The sequence below is a fragment of the Lytechinus variegatus genome, chromosome 18 (assembly GCF_018143015.1).
Source record: "Lytechinus variegatus isolate NC3 chromosome 18, Lvar_3.0, whole genome shotgun sequence".
Taxonomy (NCBI): domain Eukaryota; kingdom Metazoa; phylum Echinodermata; class Echinoidea; order Temnopleuroida; family Toxopneustidae; genus Lytechinus; species Lytechinus variegatus.
The window spans coordinates 13156780-13184518 of NC_054757.1; the positions used below are offsets into that span (position 1 = coordinate 13156780).

Consider the following 27739-nt stretch of genomic DNA (forward strand, 5'->3'; position numbering starts at 1 on the left):
CGGGTGTGTACAGTAATATAGTTGACTCCCCTCCCCCCCGGGTGGAATTGATCATCCTTGCCCTCTCATCGATATCAATTACGATCTGAGAACGTATACCGGGTCATACGATCGATTTCATACACAGTATTTAAAAATAGTTTTGTCATCGAGGCTCACAACTCTTCGATTTTCATTATTTTCAGCTGAAAGGGTATACAAGTCATGCATAAGAAACTGTGCGCTGACCGCAAATACAATACCGGCGAATAAATTTTTGATGAAATGTACAAAATGATAGAACTTGAATAGAATTGTTGAATTTGAAAAAAATATATTTAAAATCATATTAGAGATGTTATATTTTTTGTAATCATTGTGAAGTATAAAATTCCCAAAGTCAGTTGTTATCCACTTTTACTGAAATTATTTTTTTATGATGATGATTACGATGGTGGTGGTGGTGGTGATGATGATGATGGTGGTGGTGGTGGTGGTGGTGATGATGATGATGATGATGGTGGTGGTGGTGGTGGTGATGATGATGATGGTGGTGGTGGTGGTGGTGATGATGATAATGATGATGATGGTGGTGGTGGTGGTGGTGGTAATGGTGATGATGATGGTGGTGGTGGTGGTAGTGGTGGTGGAGGTGATAATGATGATGGTGGTGCCGGCCTGTCCTTGGTGAAAATGTTGGTAGTGGTGGTAGTGATGGTGGTGGTGATGCCGATGATGATTATGAAGATGACGAATGTGGCGGTGGCAGTAATGGTGGTGATGGCTTCGTTGACATTATAGTTAGCCTTCGTAATCCAAAACATATGACAAAGTCTATCCTTCTGTCTGTCCAAATTCACGTCTGTTCCTCCGGATCGAATGAGAGAAAAATTGGTCTATATAGATCATCATCAGTTCCGATACAAAGGGGAAAGCGTTTCGACACCCAATATTTGGTCTCCAGTGAGTTTACCCTATCATGCTTATTGCATGACAAGAGACTTCAATTCAGCAGGAAATTTGACATTTTCAGTCCCATTAATGAGTAGCTATCATCGCATTTTATCCCGATTCGAACGTCTTAATCCGAGTATTGTATATCCATCTTCAGGAATCACATGGCAAATCTTAATTTTTTTACATCGTTAGAACTGATTCTGTTCCTAAAGTTAAACTAGGAAGAAAGTCACTTCTTAATCTCAATCTGCGGAAGAGATCTTCTCGGCTTAAAAGCCAGATTCGACGAATCATTCGAATTCCTCCTCGACGACAAACCACTGCCGTTGTGCGAAGACGAACCCGACGTTGACGAAGACGACGATGAGGTCGACTTCGAGAGTACATCCGAGACTGCCTGTTTCTTGTAGTTGGACCAGTTGGTGTGGAGTTGGAGATGCTCTTGGAGGGTTTGACCCAGGGGGTAAGGACGGACGATCTCTTTGAGATGACGGTAGACAAACTCGCTTGCCTCGTCCAGGTAAAACTTCTTATTCAACATGATACATTCTGCTCCACGGCTGACCTAAAGGTGATTTGAAAATAAAGGAAGAACATTAATTTGTATATGCATTCTGCCCCAATTTCCCCTAAAGATGATTAAAAAGGGGAATAACATTAATTTAGTGTATTAACTGGGTGGGTTGATACAGGGATATACCACGGCCAAAGGTTGCAGAGAAGCGACAAGTCAACACACAACCCCCACTCCCCTATCCCACTAATTTCAAAGTGATAAAAAAGATAAAATGTAGTCAGATTCAGATTAATAATTTATTAAATTATAATTTTCTCACGCAAGAAGAGGAGAAAAGAGAAGACTAGAGAAATATTGTTTATTAATCATTCATATTATTATCAACGTTACATTATAGGAATGAAATATACTAATATTGAATAAAGTTTTGAAGAGTATTTCATAACATAATACATTTTTTAGAGTATACTCACAAGACTTAAACTAGGCTGGTCTACATCACTGATTCCGTTTTCCCGACATAGCATCGGTAAACCCTATATCAACCGGACATATGAAAAGTGATCGTAGTAATGATAACGTTGCAAAAACATGTATAGACAAAAAAATATGTTTACGGTTCATCGCAGATGATGTATATAGACGAGAGAGTACATTAAAAAGTAATGACTCGAAACTGATAATTAAAATTACTAATTTTTGTTATTTAAATGTTATCTCTCCCGATGAGTTATCGCATTTAGTTCACTTCCAAGGCAATGGCCTGAATAATGGGATTGAAACAGACGAATTCTCAATCACATTTCCAGATGAACTGCAGTGGCGTACATGATGGGAGGCTTTTTCACGACCAAGAAAAAAAGTGAAATATTACATTATTTTCTGAATATTATGTTAAAATCTAACAAAAGTTGATTTTTTGTTATTAAAAATGTCGAAATTTTTACTCGTTCGCCTCGCTCGACTGTTTGATAAAATTTTGCCCGATACGCCATGTCTTGCCCCTTCAAAAATTTTTGCTCATTACACCACTGAAAGACTTTGTTGAAAAAAGTGTTATCAATAATTTTCTACTGTTTGAATCATAAAAACACGAATGAAATATTTATAAAGCAATCAAGAGCCACAATGTAATGATTAGCAAAAATAGTTTAAAATAAAGGGTTTTTTTAATGGTTCATCTCTCAGTAAAGTAAGCAAGCAAACAAACAAACATACAAACACGTCCTTGGCATGAAGCATTCCAACTTGAACGAAAACAACTCGATCCGCCTCTTTCACCTGAAAGAAAAATAATGATAATAAGGGGGAAGTGATCTTAAGAATTCAAAGGACCCACAAATTCCACCAGGACCATAATTATGTGAATAGTATACCCGTCCAAGCCCAGAACACAGCGTACAAGGCTTTAGCTAAAATAAAACATCTCAACCTGCTGATAAACAGTGTAGTCAGGCCAGGGAGATTCTTCGTGCAAACTTAGTATTTTGTAAAGTATGCCCCCCTCCCTCCTACAAACACACTACCTGGTCGGTAAAATGCAAAAATTCTTGTTATTGATTGCTGTAAAAAAGGAAAACATTATCTTCCCTTTAGACAACATCACTTTATTTTAAGAATTACATAATCTTCATATTTTATGTTGATAAAGTGTGTCAGTCAGACAAATAGTTGTATTCATTTATCTATTTTTTTTTTGGGGGGGGTAGAGTAAATGTAACCTCTTCCGTCGGACTTGTTGAACTTTTCTTATCCACTCGTCGTGGTGGTGATGCCGTGTCATCAAAAAGTGACATTGACGAAGTCTCTGACGTCAGAAATGTTTTTCGTCTACGACTGTCGATCTTTGAGCCTGTATAAAAACGCGAAATAAAATAAGAGATTGTGTTAGAAGGAGAAGAATAAGAAGAAGGACGACAACCACAACAAGAACAGGAATAATAAGAGGAGGAGAAGGGGGAAGGAGGGGAAAGATTTAAAGAAAAAACAAGAGAAAGAAACATGACAGAAAGAGGGAAAGCAAGAATTCAGAAAGGAGGAAGGCAAGAACAATAATTGAAACCACTGTCATTAAACTACCATTGACACATTGCGTTCTATCGCCCTCTGTTGTTTCTATAAAAGAAACGGACTAAGTAAATTTAGATCATTGACAATGTCATCCTGATTGAATGAATGAATGAATGAATGAATCAATCAATCAATGAATACATGAATGAATGAATGAATGGATGGATGAATTAATGAATGGATGATTGATTGATTGATTGATTGAATGAATGAATAAATGAATGAATGAATAAATAAATAAATAACTTAATTAATCAATTAATTAATTAATGAATAAATTTCGAAAAAAGGATGATATAAGATTAAACAGACAAAGAAAGGGATCTATTTTCCAGCAGATACTAAAGCGGGAATCAATGGAGGTTCACTTCGAAAAACGAAAGCCTGTTTTTTCATAATAAGAGACACACTGCAGAATACCAATTTCATAATGTCTGTTAAAGGGCGAGGACCCCTGTCCTACTTCCCCCTCGCCCCTAGATCCTTGCCCGACATCTCACCTATATGTAGTCCATCTCTTGGGTTGAATGCACTTTTCTCTGGGGTTGGATTGGTAGCTTGGTGGGGCCGCCTTGGTGCCGGCATCGATTGTGCATCCTTCAACTGTTTGATCACTTGGCAAGAACCCTTGGTCGAAAGATAAATATCCAAATATACATTCATAGTTATGAATGTCACCAACATCTTGCAGTTTCTTGTATTGGCTGCAACTCAAAGTTTCGACGGTCCGTCGATCCGTCTTTTTCAAAAGTTTACTATTGAAGAATACCGTCGCAAATTTAAGTCAAATATCGTATTCATTGGCCACAATTCAATTACTGTCGCTACTGTTTCACAGTAATATGATACATGTATATTTTAAGCTAGCTTTCTTAGATTAAAACAAAAAATTGAATATGATGCTAAATGCAAGTTTATTTCTCGCAGGTGTTCGACATGTATTATGTACACCCATGGCGCTCTAAAGCTATCATTATTATGATTAGAACAAGTAAAGAATAACTTTTTAGAGATTTTTAAATTGCAATCATATTTTGTCAATATGTTTCATCCGTTTGCATCTCTCAATGCTATATAAAAGAGGGAGTAATTACCGATTTTATGATGTACAACCACTCAGACCGATTGCTGTCTCTCACTATAACAGAGCTGCGTCTGACGAAAGTAAAAAAATAAAGATTAAAAAAAAAGTTCGTTAAAGAGAGGGATGATAATAATCACCATTGGTGTCGACAGAGGGTGTTATTTTGAACTAAACATTTTTACCTCGATCCCTTCTTCAACCACACAAAATATTTCAAGAAATCACGGTGCCTCATCATTACAAAAAGAATGTTGATCATCAGGCTTGGCGATTTCTGAAGGTATTCTGACATGGACGTCATAACGTTATATTGTAGCCATTGTCATACTGGTGATGGCGGTGGTGATGGTGGTTATGATGGTGGTGATGATGACGATGATGATGATGATGGTGATGACGACGATGATGGTGGTAATGACGATGATGGTGAAGATGGTGTTGATGATGTTGATGATGTTTTTGATGATGATGATGATGACGACGATGATGTTGGTGATTATGGTGATGATGATCATGGGGGTGATGATCATGGATGACGACGATGATGATGATAATGATGTAGTAACGATGATGACGACGACGACGATGGTAAGAATGATGGCGACGAGGACGATGGTCATGGCGATCTTGATCATGATCATGATCATAATGATTAATATATGACACCCCCTACCCTGCCCTCATCAAAGCTTCATTGTATTAATCGCAAACTCAGAAGTATAAATAATGCACTTTAAAACTTACTTGAAGAAATGGACGAGGCACATTTGGGGATGCTCATTTAATTTCTGAACTGGCCATCCTTTCAAGAAGGGTAACGCTCTGCAGAAATAGATATTTTCCAAATTAATAAATTAGTTTGTAATCAACAAATCACTTGTCTCTTTATGTGCTTGACACGTACCATGCGTACAATGCACCCGTCGGACTAAACAGAGAAAAGAAATATGTTGTATACACAGAATATATAAAGGGATTTCCAAATAAAGCTTCTTTTGGAGCAACGTTATTGATTTGACTATCACCATGAATACAGTAAATCTGCAATTTACAAAATTTCTCTATTTGTCATTTCTCTCTTTTAAATCATTTTTAGATAAATACACAATTGATTAGCATGAATATAAGCCAGGGGCACTTTCTATACAATTTTTCTAATTCTGCAATTGATGGAAATTTAAATGTTAAACATAAAATGCATTTCGGCTTTGAACATCTGCCCCTCATTTTGACGACAGATTTAAACAATTTGCGATGTACTATCTTCTATGAATCATTGGATTTTACTTACCCCAACCATTCCCCAGAAAAATAATTTGAAAAAAAAACCGAGAGTAATGGAGTGGACATTATTTTGTACTCAAGAAAACAATAATGTTAATAAGTTCAAAAACAACATCATTTCAGATTCTTTGTATATTAAGAAGTTATTATTCTTTAAAATATATTCAAAAGCACCCCATCCGTTTCAAACTCCCTTCAGAATTTTAAAAGCTAATAAAATCAAATTGAGGGCGGCATACGTTGTGGTAATTTGAAAAAAAAAATTACATTATATTGGATGAAAACAGTCTGCCTTCCATTCATATATTAGTTGTTAGTAGTCAAGCCCCTCCCCATCCCCTAGATCTGTCTCTCTCTCTTTCTCACACTCTCTCTCTCTCTCTATTGTCTTGAATGTCATGGTTGTTTTACCTGAGAAATTTTAGATGTTCGATCTCCTTTCCTGCTTCTCCTTCTCTAATGAACATTTCCATGAAATCCTATCAAACAAAAATGGAGAGAAAATAAAACGAAAATTCTATTTGATTTCATTTAAAAAAATGATAATGATTGTGATAACGATAACAACAATGATAATGATAATCATAAAAATAATCAAACGTGTTGGATGACGATGATTATCTTTATCACCATTCAAAAGCAACGACAATGGAGCTGGCCAACTCTCACTCTTTGAGAGTGCGACTCACTAATTTTTGTCCCTTCTCATTCTAATGTTCTTTCATTTTGCATGCTTTTTATTGATTTCACTCATTTTGACCCATCAATATATCATTGGCCTATGGAGTCTCACTCTCAACTACAGTTATCCAATGTTTGCAGCCCTGCGACGACGGCGATTATGATGATGTCACTGATGAATGTTGATGACGGTTATGATGATGATGATGATGACGATGATGATGGTGATGATGATGATGACGATGATGATGATGATGACGATGATGAAGATGATGACGATGATGGTGATGATTTGATTTGATTTGATTTATTGTTTTCTTCTGCATCCATAACATTCGTATAATACATTTTCATAACATAATAAACATAATATGTTAGCATTTTTGGCATGAATCATAAATAAAGAGTACTAAAAAGATAATTCCAGACAAAAATGATTAACTATATGATATTCACAATTTGCAGAAGGATTGTCATCATAAGCAGATTGCTTGAAAAAAATGACAATCCCAAACTTATACTAATTGAATTAATTAATACATTTATAAAGCAGAATGGGCATTTATTTTCAAATACGAAACATGAATTCATGCAATATTATAGTATGAAGATGGAGATGATGGTGATGATGTTGATTATGATGATGATGATGATGTTAATGATAATGACGAAAATGACTTCGACAACGACGAAGAAGATTGACCATTTAATTTAGAATGCCATAAACCATTTAGAATCATAAAGGATTGTTTTGAAGAAAACAAATAATGTTCCAAAGAATTTTGAAAAAATAGAACATTGATATAACATGTGGAAATGAAAACTTACCTCTTTTTCGATGGCAATTATTTGGCATGGCTCCTCAGCAGTGATTGTGCATGGACGAGGGTCACCGTGTAACAGTTCCAACTCACCGAAACAGTCCCCTTTCCGAAACCTTCCGATTTCTGTCGAAATGACTTCGCTCGTGATCGGATCAGCTTCGGTTTTCACAACCGACACTTTGAAGGAAAGTCGACGCAAAGATAAAGAGAAAGTAAGTTCGCAGCGCTTGAAGTTAGTTCATATATCAGCATTCTATGGCACTAAGCTTTTTCTAATACGTTCCACCTATTTAAAAAACAGGCTGCATGCCATGAATTAGGCCTAAGTTTTTATGACTTGGACAAAATACATTTTGCTGAAGAAAATGGACATAAAATAAAATATAATTTACTCATTTATTTACATTTGTGTGCTCAGAATTTCAATGACAAGCCCGTGGTATATCATTTAGAGAAACAAAGTTCTCGGCTTACCTTCTCCTGTGACAATGAAATAAAAGTTCTCGGCAATATGACCCTGACGGATGATGACTTTCTTTTCTGGTATACTGTGTCAAAATAGAAGAAAATAATAAGAACAACTTCTATGAAGAATATGGCACAAGCCATTGAACTTAAATGACATAACCAGAATCACAAAGTTCTTTCTCATAAACTACAGATATTACATTTTATAAGAGGAAACTAATCCAAATATAAAATAAGAAAATGTAAAAGATTTAGTGTGTGACGTCATCAATTCCTTCATTAAACTTTTGCGTCATGCATAGAATGTAAAATTGTTGAACTTTTCTTATTTTTTCTATTATTCGAATATACTTTTCCGTGGGGGAACTTGACCTTTAAAAGAAGAAAACTTTATCGAAATTAGCTGCCAACGTATTAAGTCAGCTCCAATAACAACAACACAAATTTAAACTTTAAAAAAAACGCTACGCACCTGTAAAAATAGGCTACCCTGACTAACTTCTCCTGAATGTGAAGGGGGAATTCTGCAAATGAAGATATAGACTGGAGTCCCCGAAGAGCCTGTACCCAAAAAAAGAAATTGTAAAGCGAGATTTAGAACAAAAAAAGAGAAGTACGATCACCATCATTATCTTCGTTATACTGTTTAGATAAATTTTGATCAGCGACGATATTCATGTATGAAAATGTTTATTTCGAAATGAATGATAGAATTTAAAAAAATACCAACGCGATGTGCTTTATTTTCATGTTGATTGCAAAAATAATGATGGGGGACAATATAGTAGGTGTCATCAAAGCAAACAAACGTGTGACGTCATCATTTATTTATCTATCACTTTCGTTTTAGTGTGTATTTAGTGTTTCATGACCATTATATCTAGTATAAAAGCGCATGATCAAAAATCGCCTCTCAATTTTTGACAGGAATGTATTCATGTTGCCCAAGGAATGACCATATATGAATAAAATAATCAGCCCATTGAAATCAGATTGAATTGATCAGCCTCATATTAAATGTTTGGAACCATCCCGATTTACTTACGACCTTTAGCTGATCGAGAGTTCTTTCCTCCGCCTCTAAACTCAGAACATTCGTTACCTCTTGAGTGAATCTAGTCTGGAATGAAAAATATGACTATCAAACTGAATATCACTGTCTTTTATACAAGTTTCTGGGTTAAAATTGAGTACTATAATTATGTACAAACCCAACAATGCGATTTTCCTATTGGTCAATTAGTGACCTCATACCGGTCATTCATTTTGATAGATTCGGTCTTATGATGATAGCAATATTGACAATAGTACAGATAATACAAACCGGTTAGGCATTAATAACAGTCTCTCACATAAGATGCCTTCAGTTTAAACAATTCCAACACACCCGAGGTGTAGCCGAGGGTATGTGACCTATTTCAAAGGTACCGAGCATGGTGTGGGTTATATTATACTAATGGCCGGAAATTATTGGTGTGTATTTTTTTTTATATATTAAATGACGATACGCCTATACAATTTTTTGTATTATTAGTTATGACCGGTCATAATGAGGATACTTATATTGATAAGGCTCAATTATATTGATGATTGTATTGAAAAATCCTACCTCTCGTTTGGCCCGGAAGTACTTCTTGTCGAATGTAAGTTCTTCCGCCTCACCCGATCCTTCCGAATGAGAAATGAAAGAGAGTGTTTGGTCTTCTTCCTCCAACTCAGCCGTAGCCCTTTAAGTAGAAGATTTATATATATAATATATATAAAAAAAAATCATAAGGAAACAGTCAGTGCACAAAGTATAATCAAAAGATGAAAGATTGAGTGGAAGGATTATAGGACAACATGTGCATGGAATAAATATTTTCATACTCTTTGTATAAACTAAATGAAAACAAAATATAGAGATATTCTCATACATTTTTTATCAAAAACAGATGAGCTTTGTCACATTTTTGAAAACGTCAAGGATTGTTGGTGCCTAAATTTTGATCGGATTTGTGCTTGTAACGCCACTACATATTTATGTACATATTTTTATGGTAGGCCTGCAAAAAGTAGCCAAAGTGGCCATTGGCTTTTTGAACCCTCTGAACTAATATCTCTGCGATACAATGAATATAACGCAAACAATATATTACCCTAGAATCCCTAGAACAAAGACGTCACTTTTAAGTAAGTTGTTGTGGTCAGTTCAATTATCTTGTTTTTAAGCAAAAAAAAATCTTAAGCAACAAACCACACCCACTAATTCATATTCAGATGAATCTGAATCCAATCGGAGGTGTCCTCTTCCCTCGCTTGTGCATGACATTCGGCAAAGGTTAACCAAGAGCGCACTCGCTTCGTGGAACTCTCAGTTCGACGTCAGAATGAGCAAAATGTGTTAAAGTACGAGCATGCCTGCCATTCCAATGCTTAAATCAGCCGAGTCCGATATTGAATTCCAACATTCTCAAGAGGTGCATTCTTTGAAGAATGGCCAATCTTTCTGCTTTCACCGAAGAACAAACAACTCTTTTAATCGACATCGATGTCGAAAATACGACTACAGCGGCAACCGAGATCGTCGCCGGCGGACCGACAACGACGAGGCCTCCTGACTACCAGGGTCTCATCCTCGGGACAACACTCGTCGTCCTCATCATCGTGGCGAACTTCGTCAGCCTGGTTGCATTCGCCATCGAAAAGCGCCTCCGGACTTACAACAACTATTTCATCATCAATCTAACTATCGCCGACCTGTTCGTTGGGTTATTGCAAACCATCGGTGTCACTCACACATTCATTGGTTATTTCCCTTTTAACCAAACGATCTGCAGAATATACATCGGTCTCCGGAATGCGAACTTTTCCGTTTCCGTGGTCGGCGTCGTCATCATTTGCATCGACCGACATCGTGCGACTTACGATCCCATGAATCACTTCATGACCCGCAGCAAGGCCAAGGCGATGAAGCTGAACGCGCTCACGTGGTTGATCTCCTACGGGTTCTGGATGCCCTTCACCACCGGGTGGGACTACGCCGTCGACCACGACGCCGGCCGGCACTGCGTCGGCGCGTTCTCGCGATCGACCATCGGGAACATCACCCAGAATATCATATCATTCTTCATCCCTCTCGTGATCATCTCCGTGCTCTATCTACGGATCTTTCTCAAGATCAAGGAGACGATCGGCGGTAAGAGTGTCAAGAAGCAGTTTGACAACCCTAAAGGAAGCATTGGTGCTGACGGTCTTTCTACCAGTAATGCAACCATCGTTAGTGAACTCACATCTGATGATGTGATAGAGATGAGGAAGAATCCTACCGCGGCTCCTGAAGTCAAGACCACTGGCCAAGCTGGTAGTAGGGTCGGAAAGGTGAGTGTTTGCTTGCTTTTACAATGGTTGTACTACAAAAGACGCTCTTTTTGTATTTTCATTCTGAATATTTTATCTGAATATGACAAGGCATGCTACACTCTTCTCAGTGTCCAACATCAATTAACTTTTAATTATTTTCATCAAAGATGTCCACAAAGGAGGATTAAACCTTGACATACTTATTCAAAACAAATGCTGTTTTCAAAGCATTTAAACCCATACTCACCCATTCACTTCTTTTCACATTGTCGAAAATATCTTTCTGTTGACCAAAACCTTCGACCATGTAGAGAGGTAGGAAGAATGGGTCGACATTTGCCGCATCGAAAATATGACAAGCATAATATAAAGAAAAACTTAAGTCTATAAAAATGGTGCATATTTTTCTATGGAAAGGAGGGTGGGTTCGCGGGAACCCTACAGCTTGTACGGCGATCGACATGCTGTTGTTGTCGTTCTTTGTATTTATATTAATCTCAAATCAATATAGCGAGAGGTATGCCCCGTATTTATAATATTAGAAAAAGATTGTTATCTATAGGACAGAATTAGATATCAAATTTATTGATTAATCGTCATTATCTAATTTCGGATTGTCTACATCTTCATAGCCAAAAGAAAAAGAAAGAAATTAATATTACTTTTAAAATAACTTTATATCCGTAAGATTATTTTTAATGTATATTGGCATATATCACTAATGATGGAGAATAAGGGAGAGAGAGGCGGAGGGGGTGGCGCAGAATTGATTTTCTTACGTATATTTCATTACCAAAATGGATGTCAAAAGAAAAATAAGTTGTCAGAAATAAAATAGTGGTCAAAAAAGAGATACGAATAAGTTATGATAATCAATTTTGTAATGGCTCATATAGCATTATGAATGTAATCTAAGCCATGAAAATCTACTATTCGATTTTTTTTACATCATAGATTTAAAAAAAAATATTCGCATTGAATAGATTGTTAGTTAGTGCAAGCCAATATGGGTCATTTAATTGACTATTACATTAATTCGGTATGCCTTCAGTATTATCATCACAATACCCTGGGTCGGTAAATTAGCATGATTAGACCATTAAAAAAATATATAGACACAATTTGTCCGATTTATCTTTCGGACTTATCAGAATTGCATTCTACAAAACTAAATCAAACCAAGATATTGATATTATATGTTTTGTCAGTTTTCTTTTTACCATACCGTATATACGAGTCACACATTAATTTGTCAAAACATATTTCGCCTTTCTTCAACAGTATACCATACATCAAATATGTTTTTAAATCCATTTTAAAATGAAGGTTAATTGATTGATTTGACAATGTTAAAATATGAATCCTATACACTCTCAATCGTAGTAGCCTTAAGTACCATTATACGATTTTTTTTTTGCTTTTTTAAATTTAAATCTTTATTCATGCTCGTAGAGAGCGTGGGCGAGGAAAATGAGGGTGTCCATGTACTTTTGAATTTAAAGAATAGGGCTTGGCTGGAATAGGGGAGGGAATGATATCATTACCTACTTTTTAACATTGTGCATTAGCATGATTATCACATGACGCTCGGTGCACTTTTAAAGAGCTTTGCGTAGAATAAAAGATGGACAGCGATTTAGAGAGAAATTGAAGGAAATATACTAGAGAGATGGGAGAGCAGAGAGGGAGATAGAGAGGAGGAGAGAGAGAGAGGCGGAGAGAGAGGGGGGAGAGAAAGTGGAGAGGTAGTGATAAAGGATAGAGGGAGAGATGAGGGAAAAAGAAAGTCGGCAAAGGATAGGCATGCAGAGAGGGGGAGAGATAGATACAAGAGAATGATGAAAAGAGGGAGAGGTGGGGCGAGAGAGAGAGAGAGAGAGATAGAAAAAAGAGAGGGAGCAGAGAGAGAATGGCGACACGCAAGAATAGAGAGAGGTGTAGAAAGAGATGGAGACAGAGGATGAGACAATGAGAGACCAAGGGACAGATAGCGAGAGAGGGGGTAACAGGAATGGGGAAGAGATGGAGGGAGAGGGAGAGAGAAAGATGGGAAGATTAAGACATTATTAAAGTGCGTAGATAATGGTCAGTTCCCATCAGTCCATGGAGTTAATGAATTTGAAAACTTAAAAGCTAATTCACATACCCTTTTCATCAGGAAAACCTACACCCCAGGGACATGGTAAATAAAATTTTGTACCACAAAAATCAAAAACTCAGGTTAGAACAAATCTGCCAATCGGCTCTATCACTGGACAAAAAATCTGGTAAAGAAAATGGGAACCCATTTATTCTTCAGTAATCAGATACGCTTGCAAGATGGACCCGGTGGATGTTATGAAATTCTCCAAACACACATCCACAGAAAGGATATACTTTTACATAGTATTTCGACAATGACCAGATGAATTCGGTTTAAATTGAATTTCACCGTTATGATCAACTCATTATTACCTGTAGTACGTGTTAATTTATATGTCATTCAAACCTGGAGGTGTTTTAATCAATAATGAACTCCACTGGGTGAAAATAATTGTAAATATCATGAGGGATGCCGATATAATCATTTTTCCAAAATATATATGTGGGCCAACTGTTGCGCTATGTAATTTCAGTTGAGGCTAAAATGCTCTGCTTTGTTAAACTGATCATGCTGATAATAGCGAGACTTCAAATTCAGTACGGTAGTTCATTTAGTGTTCATTTTCCCCCATTTTGTTATTCACTTGTCATACATGTTTACTGATTATCGTCTCGCAAAATATACATGTAGTGACATTAAATACACCATTAAATACTTAAGCACATTAATCGATAAAATTATACAATATGATATAAATCGCGTTTGGTAAAATACAATGTACATTACATTTCGAAATGTATAATAAAGACAAAAATTGATTAAAATAACAACAACAACAACAAATAACAGAGGTGATAAAAATGTAAAGAAAATTACTAAATGTATGCGTGACAAAACAACATAGAATGGGTGGGGTCTATTTCATCATGATACAAATAAACGACATTTTCTGTCCTTTTTTAGATCTGATAATCATAAATTAGGCCCGAAATCGACAGTCATGCATTTAAAATGTTTAAGTATACTCCACAATGATCTGGCAAGACCTTAATTCTATAAATTGATAATACAACCACTTTATTAGCCTACATTGGGCCCAGGAGAAATTTCTTCATCATATTAAATAGAGTACACTTAACCCTTGGTGGAGAATCGATCTTTGATAATCAATCATTTTGATGCTCATTATCATATTTCTAATCATTTTCAAGTGCATACGTTCCAACGTTCATGACGTTCTGAAGGGCTTCCCGAATTTAGAATTGTAGTGGAGTTAACAAAGTTAATTCGGTGTGTGTGAGAGAGAAGTCCAAATATATTGTTATTTTTTATTATTTATTTTTAAAAATGATATATCGATTTTCCAATTCCTTTTTGTACTTTCGCTCAATTAAATAGAAGTTTATAATTATAAAACGTACGTAACCTTTAATTTTTCCCTTGATTTCTGCTGAAACCCATTACTGGTTCTTTATCAATTACTCATATTATTCACTATATTGTAAATGTAATTATGTCGATTTCACATATGTATCATTATGTTTCTGCTATGTGTAGCCGTGGTTGAGAACTGTGTTTTAATCACTGAACGGGATCCACTGGGTAAAGAAAACAAATAAATAAATAAATACATAAAACGTATATAACCTTTATTTTTTTCTTTGATTTCTGCTGAATTCTATTACTGTTTCTTTTTCAATTAATCATATTATTCACTATATTTTAAATGTATAATAATGTCGATTTCACATGAAATTATGTATTATTATGTTTCTGCTATGTGTAGCCCTGGTTGAGAACTGTGTTTTAATCACTGAACGGGATCCACTGGGTAAAGAAAGCAAATAAACAAATACATAAATGAATTTTCTTTGTTTGTTTACACATTATTATAGCGCTATGAATGTGCTTGTTTGGCCTGATGACTGATTTTTTCTCTAATTGTTTTTTTCATTGATTATTGCATATTCATCATTTTGATCTTCTCATTTATTAACGAAAATCGATTGGATTTTGTATGTAATTCACATGTTTCACAAATGCACTTTAATAACATAATCGTATTGTGATCACCACTTTCTCTGCTCATATTTTTACAATGGTGAATTGAATAGAATTTTACGTCATTGGCATCTGCTTATATTCTGTTCAGAACAAAAATACAAATTGATAAAAAGCATATTTAATTTGAGGAATATTCAAGAAAAGACAAATTAACACAGGGTATTACATCGCGAGATGATTTCCCGAGTCTGATCAGAATCTTTGTATTCCGTTTTTATGTTGCATATCCCCTCTTTTTCAAAATAAATAGCCTAAACTTCATCTCTCTCAAAATGTTTGATGGAATTTGAGGCTTGTATGCCGGACAACACTGCATAGATGCTACCGATAGGATGAAACTGTCACACCCGACTCTAAACCGACCGATGGTATGTCATTTGAAATAACGTTCTCGATTCGATCGGCCTTGAGTCTCTAACGCCGATGTGACCAGTGCGTCAATAATTCATGCTTAGAGCCCCAAAGAACAGGCCTCCCTCCCAATTTACACGGATTTAATGGCTCGCTTGCGTATCACCCAAAGTTGGTCATCCACGAGTGTAAGTGGACTGATTTTCGTTGTTTTTTCTTGAAGTTGAAATTGCAAAATCCGGGTTAAAAATTATCCGATCAACCGACCTTTCACAGGATCTGGGGCATGGTGTCTTTAATAAGTTAATGGTGATGTCATGGGGAAACAAACTGACGGCATAATCAATAATTCAAAACGGAAAAGTTGAACACGATATTATTCTAAAGGTCGGCTTTTAAGGGAAAGCCCCAAATAGAAACCCCTACCTTTTGATAAATTTTCAATAAGGAGTAGGCCTACATGACTTTTATTTAATATTGCTGACTTGTAAATATATTAAGTTCCAGGGGCGTCGATCCATTTTTCAGATTGGGGGGGCAAAATCATGAATCAATTTTCCAAAAGCGCTCGATCACACAAAACAAACTCACACACACACATGCCTATATATATGTGTGCATATATATATAATGTATACACACACACACACACACACATATATATATATATATATATATATATATATATACATCTCACCAGCAGGTTAATGCGAGCGCGAAGCGCGAGCTGAAAATTTTGATATTTCGATCTGAAAAAAAAATTGAGTTTAATGGACGTTTTTAATAAAGAACAAGATATATCCAACAAAAGATTATTGCAAGTCGAAGTGGGAGTTCTTTTGAGGTTTAGAACTGAAAACGGGACCATATTCACCTATTTAATCATGGAGAGTATAGGTTCTTGTTACAGAAATGATGCGAGCGCGAAGCGCGAGCTGAAATTTTTTGATATTCCAATCTGAAAAGTGGACATTTTGAACACGATTTTAGACGAAGAACGAGTTGTGTATCTCAATCTCGCTTGCTGATTTCTGTGTAACATTACAATCTTATTTCATTTTTAGCACATGCGGAATTATTGGGGGGGCAAAACGATATGTTTGCCCCCCCAATATTTTCATTGGTGGGGCGATCGCCCCCCCTGCCCCCCCATAATCGACGCCTCTGTTAAGTTCTCAAAGGCCAAGTCCATCAAGTTTGCTGATTCAATAAATAAGCAAAATAAAATGAAAATAACGCATGCAGTTTTTAAACGAAACCAGATATAATGAAACGAGACAGATACCTAGTTTTTAAATTATTTTGCTTAGATCTGGTTTTATTTCAACAGAAAAGGGCTGAAATAATCGGGATAAATTCCTTCATATTTTCTTCGCAAATTTGGGAAGAACAATCAATAACTTATAAAATAAGTGTGAACTGCCTTTCAAAAAAAAACGTTTCGACAGAGGATACTATCGTGAAACGAAAAAATAAGATTTTCACATTATAAATTGACGGTCATCGCATTCGATTGTAATGCTTAAGTATAATTCACATTATTAAACCTTATTACACATGCTTCAGTTAAGTTTGCTCATTTATCATGTTTATTTAACTCGACTCCATTCTCAACATAGTTAATGGTTTTCTTTACACATTGAGACAACAAAAGAAAATTGTAAATTTGAAGAAAAGATGATTTTCAATGCATGACTAGATTTATATAAATATATCATGGTAGGACTTTGTTTTTTTTCCAATTGATGGCTATTTCGATATTTTTTTCCAAACACAACCTCCCTATCAAAAGAATGACGGATTGTGTGTAAACTAGATTAAGCCAATTTAAATCTCAATAACGATTTAGCGCAAGGTAACCGGTGATGAAATGTACATTAAGTAATCGGGCCAACGAGGAAACGACTGAATCATGTCCAACATGCCTAAACCTGCTCTTACGTACACATTCACATTACAGGGCAAAAATGTGTAAGAAAGGGGTGGATCAGAGTTAAGAATGGGGACACAATCACGAGTCAACCAATTTTATTTTGCAGATTTATTTTTTAAAGATCCCCCAATGAATGAATGAATGAATGAATGAATGAATGAATGAATGAATGAATGAATATAAAGAATATTACCAATATGAATGAATGAATAACTGAATAAAACAACCCTTAATTGTGTTCTCACTTCAAGAAATGAAGAAAGGGCATGATTATTGCCATGCAAACACACACACAAAAAAAAACATAAGCAATGAGTAAAGGTAACCACTACAAAACGTCCAACACTGGTAGATCCGAGGGGCACAGCCGACCTGCCCCCCCCCCCCCTCTTCAGAGACACAATTAAAATCGGTAATGTAATGTAATGATGAAAGTGGTTATATTCATATACCGTTTGGGTAACTTTCTTCTAAATTTTCCAAGGCCTATCCAAGATATTACCATCGTCATGATCGTGAAGTTTTTATCATTCTGTTATTGGATTATAATTTCATCATCATCGTCATATCTGAGGGGTATGTTTGTTTCATGCATTATTTGGATTAATCATTTTCCCATTATCATTGTCTGCAGGCGAACGACAAGGGACGCAACCCCAAGCGAGAGTCGTCCAACGAAATGCAGAAAGCCACTCGAACTCTTTCCTACATCGTCATCTCTTTCATAATCGCCTGGTTACCCAACAATATCATCTACTTATTGTTCGCCATCAATCCCAGGTTGATCCTTACGCCAATCCTACCAAGGGCTCTAAGGCAGTTCTTCAACTGGCTTAGGTACGCCAACAGTTTCCTGAACCCTCTCTGCTATGTGGCCTCTCAACCTCTGTTCCGACAGACCATCATCAACATGTTCTGTAATCCGCGCCAGTACTGCTGATCTTGTATGCCATACGAGCAGTTCTTCAACTTGCTAAGGTAAATAAGCCAACAATTTCCTGAACCCACTCTGCTACGTGGCCTCTCAACCTCTGTTTCGACAGACCATCCTTAACATGTTCTGTAATCCGCGCCAGTACTGCTGATCTTGTCATACGAGCAGCTCTTCAACTTGCTAAGGTAAATAAGCCAACTGTTTCCTGAACACATTCTGCTATACGTTGCCTCCTCACCTCTGTTTCGGCAGACCATCATCAACATGTTCTGCAATCCACGTCAGTACTGCTGATCTTGCCTTTCAGTTCAACATTGAGAACTTGCTAATAAGGTACGCAAACAAACAGTTTCCTGAACCCATTCTGCTATTGTGGCCTCCCATGCAACCTCTCTTTCGACAGACCATCATCAACATGGTTTGCAATCTGCACCAGTACTGCCGATCTTGTCTTTAAGTTCTTCAACATTAAGAATTCGCTAATGAGGTACGAAAACAGTTCCCTGAACCTATATACGTTGCCTCCAAACATCTATTTCGGCAGACCATCATGAACATGTTTTGCAATCCGCGACAGTACTGCTGGGGAGCGTTTCATGAAAGGACTTGTCAGACGTTTTATCCGACAAGTCCTGTTTTATCCGACAGTTGCTATAGTAACAGTGCTTCTAAACCAATCAGAATCCTGGAAAGTTGTCAGATCGGACAACTTGTCGGACGAAAATATTGATGAAACGCCCCCTGATCTTGCCATATGAGCAGTTCTTCCACTTCCTGAACCCATTCTGCTATGTAGCCTACCATCACAATCAATGTCTCGTTTACTAACCGGTATGTTCCTCCATCCCAAAGGCATTCCTGATTCGCATCAGAAGCAGTTCTTAACGAGTTTGCAAACAGTGTTTCATTAACCCACTCTGCTTACGTTGCGTGAACATGTTCTGCAATCCGGTTCGAACAGTACTGCTATGACTTGGTAGCTGTACTTCAACTCGTTTGGGATTGCAGTTTCCTGAATCCACCCTGCTATGTGGCCTCCAAACCCTTGTTCCGTCGCGCAATCATGAACATCTTCTGTCATCCACGCTAGTATAATGCTGGTATTGACTGAAGTTCTTCAACTGGCTTATGCGGATTGCCAACCGTTTCCCCTCAGTTGTCTGCATGACTTGTGCAGTGAGCAATGCCATCTAGGCATGTTAGACATTCCATTGCATTAAAGTTACTATGGTAATTTTGCCATCCAATGGTAACTATCATAGTAGCAATGCTCATTAGCCAATCAAAATCAAGGATTCCATGAAATATACCATTGAATCACAAAGTAACCATAATCGTAACTTTTATGCAACGGGGTCCAAATGCTAAAAAGTATTTATCATATTGACTTAGTAGTGGTGTACTCAATGTATATTTTGTTGGGAATCATAATTAATATAGGCTTCAGAATAGCCATAGTCATCGTGATCGTGATGTTGGTGACGCTTTTACATATCGTGCTAAATCCAAATGAGCGATTCTTAGATTTCGAAAAGTGAAGTATCCTTTTTTAAGGAGTTTGTGCAGTTCATGTAAAGTCAAAAGAAATGTACAATACATAAACATAATCGTCGTATGACATTAAAGTACATAGCAATGTGACAAATTTACAACAGAGTAATGACAAAAATTTAGACATAAATACAATATAAATTTAAAAAGAATAATAAAAAAACAAATGCAGTGACAAACTATAAAACCAAAATAAATGCTTGAGGAATAGCAGCCTTTTTTATAATCATATCTAATGATAAATTCATAAATCTTGAACAGTCGACGCTAGGGATTTTCATCTTTATACATTCCAGATACCCCCCCCTAAAAAAGAATAATAATAATAGATAAATAAAATAAAATAGTAATAAACATGAAAAATGAAAACAACAACCTTTAATTGCTTCAAGCTTAAAGTCGTGCCGTTGTTTAGTAACTTTGATTTCGAATTCAATCCGCTTTTTCTTCCTTTCTTAGAAATATCGGAAAGAATGGCTTTATCTTGTATCCTTTTTATTCAATTATCCTCCTCTGCTTTTATCAAAGGACATTTTTCAAGATAGAACAAAGAGGTAAGTTCATGGTCAATCTTGGCAGCGAATTATTAAAATGAAAATTCAAAATACGTATAATTCAAGGGCACAATGAATTGTAGAATGGTAGAGTATTATCTAGCTAAAAACATTTCAACAATAATTTAGAAAACCAGATAATTGCATAGCCTGGAAAAGCAGTTTGTAAAGGGCCTCCATTTTTATTCAATAATCCAGAAAAATAAAAGTGGAAAGAAAAGCGCTAAATAAAAATATTGATCAGCAATTTTTATAAAAAAAAACAATAAATGAGCCAAAAGCAAATGGATTCAAAGGAGAACTAGAAAAAATAGTTAATATCATTGAATCTTCACTTTAATTGTAAGATTTAAAAGGGGATTGTATCAGGAATATAACTGCATCATGAATTATGATGAAAGCCCCAGAATTCTGGACCATAATCTAATTTTGTTAAAACATAATGCTGTTTGTCATTCGGCATTCGACTGAAAAACAAAGTTCCTGCAGAAAACTTTCTTATCAAGGAGCGATACAAACCTTACAGATGAAAAATAATTTTCATCCTTGCGCATTAATTATTTTCTTTCTGAAATTTCATTGTTTGAAATTTGATAAGATGTGCATGATTTCATCCTGGGGGTTGGATATCAAATTTAAGAAGCTGTATGCAGACCAATCAAATCCATAAATTTAATTTCATCCTTCTACCCCTAATAATATAATAGAACGGGTTTGTGATAGTCGCTTCTGAGTTCTACTCTATGGTATTCCTCATAATAAGTTACAGAAACGACGAGAAAAAAAACATAATGTGTTTACTTTCACTTGATATCTTAAGTTATCTCTACTGGATTATAGATATTCAACAAAATGCATTCTAAAATAAATTGTTGAAGGACAAGTCCACCCCAACCAAACGTAGATCTGAATAAAAAGAGAAAATTCCAACGAGCATACAACTAAAGAATTATCGAATTTGGATGCAAAATAAGAAAGTTATGACATTTTAAATTTTTGCTTAATTTTACAAAACAGTTGCTTGCACATCCTGGTCGGTATGCAAATGAGGAGACTGATGACGTCATCCACTCACTATTTATTTTGTATTTTGTTATATGAAATATTCTAATTTTCTCCTAATTGTCAAGTGAAACAATTATTAATTCCTCCCTGAACTTGAGGAATTAGCACTGTTTTAATACATGGTTCAGTCAAGTTGGTCCTTATTGTCAAATCTGTAAAAAATTAAATGTTGTATAATTCAAACAATAAAAAAAAAGAAATAGTGAGTGAGGGACAACATCGACTGTCTCATTTGCATGTCACTGAGTTGTGCATAACTGTTTTGTTGAAAATAAGCAAAGATTTAGAACGTCATAACTTTCTTATTTTACATCCGATTTTGAGAAATTTTCAGTGTTTCCCTATAGTTTGATATTTATCATTTCATATTCACTTCAACATTTTTGGGGATGGACTTGACCTTTAACTTTTACGTCTTAGATTATATTAAAAGTTGGTTTTTATCATTGTGGATTATCATCTTCGTCACTATTTTGTTGTTGTTGTTATATCCATGTTATTTTCTAGGAGTTATCACATTGATAATAATAATATTCATCTAAACATTATTTCACGATTTATCTAATTCAAATGATTTTGAAATTGATCTTTTTGCGATGTCATGGCCATGTGCTATTGTTTTCCTTTTCCCCAAGATTTCTGATCTGTTTTTCTTTTTGTTTCAAACGCAAGAAAAGTTTAATCTAAAATTGTGGAACATTTTGACAAACATCCACAGAAAAAGTAGTGCCAGCGTTTCTTACACTCCATCGAACATCACGACCGAATGGAAAGAACGCCTCTGAATAAAACCCCAGAAAAAGCTAAAATTCTTGGAAAACTCGGTCGGTCATACTGCAGCATTTTAGTATCCATGTGCCACCGTCACTCCGTTTGATAAGAGGAAAGTGTTTCATCAAGCTTAGAATTTGATCATCTTTGGGTCGATTAGACAAATTCAAATATCAGAAAAACATTATTGAAAATTATTGGACTTGGGAACGTCATTCAGTTTAAAGAAATTTTTATGAGTATGGCCATTGTTCAACAATATGAAATTATAATTATGTTCATCATTCAGGGGTGGTGCCAAGGTACCCTGGATACAGAGGGACGGTCAGGGACCGAAATGACAACTTTATATTTCATTTAATTAGGAAAAGAGATAAAGTATATATTCAGCAAACGCTTTTGAATATTCGTCGTTTTTCATTATTTTAATTTCTTCTCTTTCCTCCTCTTATTTGATACGTTTATTACCACTTGAAAATTATTATAGCGGTTGGCCAAACAAACATTCTGAATTCATGTGAAAAGGTGCATTTAGCTATTGTGCTACCACTTCTAATGTACGTGATGATACCACGTTCAATTTATTTTGCTTCAATTTGTACATGCACTGTCAGCCGTGTGAAGTGTAGGCCTGAGCACAATTTAAATAAAATTACAAAGCAAATCGATTGTAAAAAGAATGTATGTGCACTTGATATATGGGCTTTTATTACTCGATATACTTGTGAAATTATTCTGGTAATTGTACTGATATCCTTCGTTCAAGACACAAAAAAGTTTATGTTTATATAGGGTTTATATACATGTACATGTATTTCATTATGTTCAGTTTGTGGATGATGTACCAAACGCATGTAGGTGTCACATGAGATTAATAAATGTAATTATTGCAATGATATAAACACTATTGCCGGTTATTCTGCTTGTAGTGAAAATTGACTCGGGAAGAACTTAAATGTATAGTTAAATAAATACATGTATTTCGATTACAAGAATCCCCCTTACCTTCTCTTTTTCTCATTCTGTGTTTCTCCCCTCCCCCGCTCTACCATCCCTTCCTTTCACTATTTCACTTTATATTAAAGTAACCATGAGACTCTCATTAATGCACAGTGTTTTTGTTTCTCCTATTTCTTTTTTTTCTTTCTTTCTTTTTTTTAAAATCAGATACAATATTATTCAGTAGGCCACAGTATTCAATTTTCTGATACATACTTTCGTTCGTTTCATTAAACTATAGAACAAGGTGTCTCAATTATCGTGTTTATTGCTTAATGCTTACTTATCATGATTATGGACCCCCCCCCCCCCCTCCTTCTAATCCAAACCGATCTCGATAAATTCCACACCTTAGTGCAGCTATTTCCACAATACACAAGCCCAGAGAATTGGTTATGTAATCATCATCCAAACCACATCAATCACAGACATCTGAACAAATAGAAAAGAAAGCGTTGAATAGAATATATGCAAATCAAGCTTACTCTCTATATTTAATCATGATAATGGACTCATAACCAATACATTACAGACGTAAAGTGTTTGTTATTCACACATCCGACGACATTATAGCACTTGTTGCATTGACACTAGCCTTGAACAGCTAGTGAGAGCGCGAAGCGCGAGATAAAATTTCATTATAATATTAGACCTGAAAACATTTTAGGCACTTTGTGTAGAACAGGATGCGTATCTAAAACTAAGTAAACAATTTACAGGCGAGCGCGAAGCGCGAGATGAATTCCATGATATGCTGACCCAAAAAGGGGCACACGTTACAATATTTAAGGTCATTTTGTAAAAAAAATCTTAAAGAGGTTCAGCTTGTTACGTTCTTATCCTATCAAGTGTAAACCCTAGACTGAATCCACCAAACATCAAGTTGATTTTTTTTTAAATCTGAAAATGAAATAAGAACAATTAACATTTCAGCAAAATTGAATTGGATGTGTAATGATAAATGACGTTACGGGCGAGTCGCTGGTAAAGAAAAGGATAACCGAATGCGAACTAATTTATAAATGTTTCTCAGTCATCTTCATCCATATCTATTCATCATCCTTCCTCCTGAAAATAAACAGGTGTCTGTAACGAAACTGCTTTCTGGCCTTACTTAAAGGGGAAGTTCACCCTGAAGAAAAATATTGAAAAATATTGGTGAAGGTTTGAGGAAAATCCGTGAAAGAGTAAGAAAGTTATTAGAGTTCAAAGTTTTGGATTTGTGACGTCATAAACGAGCAGCTACTCCATGTGTTATGTAATATAAAATGCATGAATTTCAAATTATGTATGGTTCCTGATGACTTAATTTTGTTTTCTATTCATGATCGGGTGTGAAATAATTTGTCTATTGATATACAAAAGGTACAGTGAAAACCATTTTCAATTTTCTGAGAAAATGACATTTCATTGATTTTTTACCATTCGCTATGTAGGAATGCTGCTCGCAAATGACGTCACAAATCAAATAATTGAAATTCTAATTACTTTTTAATTATTTGATGAATTTTGACCAAACCTTCGGCAATATTTTTTATTATTTTTTCTGCTATTTTTACAATAAACTTTTTTTTCAGGGTGAACTTCCCCTTTAATACAATGCCGCCATCAAGATGGGACTACTATGATAATAAGGATTGCGTAAATAAAACTAACTAGGAAAATATGAGAAGAAAGAGAATTAGAACGAGAAACCCGATATAAACAAATAAAAAAATGAATAAAATAATAATGATAAATATTAAGATATCTTTTAAGAAAGGAAAGAAAAAAGAGAAGGGATGCAAGGACGAATGGAGTAAAGGAAAAATAATCAAGAATAGAAAGAAAGAAAGAAAGAAAGAAAGAAGATAGAGAGAGAAAGAAAATGAAGAAAAATACAAGGAAATGGGGGTAAGGAATGTGAAAATGGAATGGATAAGGAGGAAGAAGAAAAGGGAAAGAAAGCAGAGATTGTGAGGAAGAAAAAAAGAAAGAAACGGACAATGAATAAATTTGACACGCCTGCTTGAGAAGCTGCATGCTATATAACATTTATTGCTATAACCATCCGGTAAAAATCCGTCAAAAATAACTTACCTTGTCACTCGAATTTAAGACAATTTCATTTACTTACTTGTTCATTGCATTTTGCATGATGATCATCCGAATGGCTCGAATAAATTTCCATCTTGCCTGTAAAAAAATGACATACAGTCATGTGAAATAGGAAATCATGACAAATGTAAAACAGAAATATGAATATAGTTGAAAAAAAGGGAAATTGCTGTAGAATATGAAAAATTCATCTTTGATGATCTTGATCATAGAGATCATGACCATTAATCGCGACCATCGCAGGGTTTTATTTTGAAGGAGTCTGATTAATACCGTTAAAAATAATCAGGATCGACATTCCAATGAGGCAAAGAATATCAGAAATCAGATTAATTGGATACCATTTTAAAAAGGGATGGTCCAGGCTGGAAATACTTATATCTCAATAAATCGAGTAAAATTCACAGAGCAATGTGCGGAAAATTTGATCAAAATCATATAACAAATAACGAAGTGATTGAATTTTAAAGATTTGCATTATTCATTAGGTGGGCTGATGATGTCATATCCCCAATTGTTCTTTTGTATTTTATTACATGAATTTAGGTTTATCCAAAATCTTTATATCAAGAACTAAAACAATTGAGGTGACAACAGATTAAGTACATTAGTTATTTATGTCACAACTTATTTCATCACAAATAACAATGGAGACACATCATTTACATAATGTATGACAAAGTGACACATAATTTTCATTTGCTCATCGGGAACGAAACAGAGAGCGAAATCGAAGCCCCGTCCTGACAGGCGCAACACTGATGGTTATGGACCACTACATTTCATCAAGATTTGTGTCCGACAACATGGACAAATTGTCAGATCCGATATCTTACCTTGACTTTGATTGTCTGAGAAGCACTTTGTGTCTTACACTGTCGAATAAAACACATTTCACCCGATAAACGTCGACAACAATTCCTTTCATTAAACCCTCCTCTAATATCATCATTCCATATGAATCTGCAAATTACTCCAATGGTATACGTACCTCACTCGGTTTGAGTCACAACGACATCTTTGGTATATTCATCTGGAACAAAAATAGAAGCATCCAAAGGTTATTATTAAAAAGAAAGAAAGAAAGAAAAAGGCTTACCTCTTTCGGGGATAAAGTCATAATGCACGCGTCCGATGAGAGCGCGTTATACGAAAAGGTTTACCGGTAGTCCCAAAATGTTCCAGTATGTCCTTTACTGTTCTTTACTTATTCTGTTGCCTTTCACTTGTTGAACTCCCGTCGTTTCCAATTCTTTCGGAATTCCACAGATATATTTCAAAACAAAAAAAACAAGAAATTGTATTTCTGTTTAAGACAAAGTATAGTCGCACAAATTAACCATCTCAACGTGGCCTACAAAATGATCAATCATTTCTTGAACATAAATCCCAATTCGGTCGGTTCACTGTCTCGTTGGTTTGACGATGGCGTATCGCAGGAAAAAGTAAATACCTCAAGATGAAAATAAGTCTTGTTTCCTTTTGAGTCCTTTGCACTTAGTCATTCTATCGTTTCGTCTTATCCCGTTGCTTAAGCCACCCTCAACACCGTCCAAGAGCTTAGCTTTAATAGATACCTTGGGGTATTAACTCCACTCGGACAACGTGGACAATGGTATTCTGGTGCCGACGCGAAGTAATATGTCTTCTTCCATTATCAAATAGGACGAGTTTGTATTGCCTCAGTCACACCAACGAAACCGACTCCAAACCGACCGATGGTATGTCATTGACAGTAACGTTAAAATTTTCATAGGTCGGTAGTAGATTTCGCCGGTGTATCTGAACAGAAAATCTATGAGTTAGTGATTACTATATCACATTCTCATAATTATTCATTTACTATATACTTGAAGGTCAGTGTTTACAGGACATGGACATTATTTACGACCAATAATGATGACCACCCCCTCTCCCAAAGGATATCTCATAGGTTTCATTCCTATCAGTTTCGGGGTCAAGAAATATAAAGAATGCAACCTACTATTTGACGGGTAATTCGCGTATATCACTATTGCATGGTTACAAAATACAGGAAGGCCTCTGATATTCTCAAAGCTCATGATGATATTGAGATCCAACAATAGGGCCCACAGGGGTATGGTCATTCCAATTATTTCTTGTTGTGGTA

The 27739-nt window shown here is 35.6% G+C and overlaps 2 protein-coding genes across 2 annotated transcripts; one reads left to right on the forward strand and one right to left on the reverse strand.

Annotated features, from left to right (window-relative positions):
• Positions 1 to 576: 576 nt before the first annotated feature.
• Positions 577 to 27232, reverse strand: LOC121432147 (cyclic nucleotide-binding domain-containing protein 2-like). Its single transcript, XM_041630003.1, has 15 exons — positions 26708 to 27232; positions 25628 to 25686; positions 9474 to 9591; positions 8910 to 8984; positions 8337 to 8425; positions 7871 to 7944; positions 7401 to 7573; positions 6303 to 6370; positions 5352 to 5429; positions 4618 to 4678; positions 4024 to 4150; positions 3175 to 3305; positions 2672 to 2734; positions 1927 to 1989; positions 577 to 1501 (listed from the first exon to the last, which is right to left on the reverse strand). Exons 1-15 carry the CDS (start codon positions 26726 to 26728, stop codon positions 1166 to 1168), a joined length of 1536 nt encoding a protein of 511 aa, XP_041485937.1. The 5' UTR covers positions 26729 to 27232; the 3' UTR covers positions 577 to 1165.
• On the forward strand, positions 10204 to 19213 carry LOC121432148 (muscarinic acetylcholine receptor M5-like). The gene is made up of 2 exons (XM_041630004.1): positions 10204 to 11224; positions 18272 to 19213. Exons 1-2 carry the CDS (start codon positions 10340 to 10342, stop codon positions 18575 to 18577), a joined length of 1191 nt encoding a protein of 396 aa, XP_041485938.1. The 5' UTR covers positions 10204 to 10339; the 3' UTR covers positions 18578 to 19213.
• Positions 27233 to 27739: the final 507 nt, after the last annotated feature.

What these genes read in the sequence shown, in the direction of transcription:
- LOC121432148 (XM_041630004.1), top strand. Translation starts at nt 10,340, where the DNA reads ATGGCCAATCTTTCTGCTTTCACCGAAGAACAAACAACTCTTTTAATC. An exon ending in CTGGTAGTAGGGTCGGAAAG is followed by an intron (nt 11,225 to 18,271) that starts GTGAGTGTTTGC and finishes CATTGTCTGCAG; the next exon opens with GCGAACGACAAGGGACGCAA.
- LOC121432147 (XM_041630003.1), bottom strand. Translation starts at nt 26,728, where the DNA reads ATGACTTTATCCCCGAAAGAG. An exon ending in GAACATCTAAAATTTCTCAG is followed by an intron (nt 5,430 to 6,302) that starts GTAAAACAACCA and finishes CTATTTCTGCAG; the next exon opens with AGCGTTACCCTTCTTGAAAG. An exon ending in TGCCTCGTCCATTTCTTCAA is followed by an intron (nt 4,679 to 5,351) that starts GTAAGTTTTAAA and finishes TACTTTCGTCAG; the next exon opens with ACGCAGCTCTGTTATAGTGA.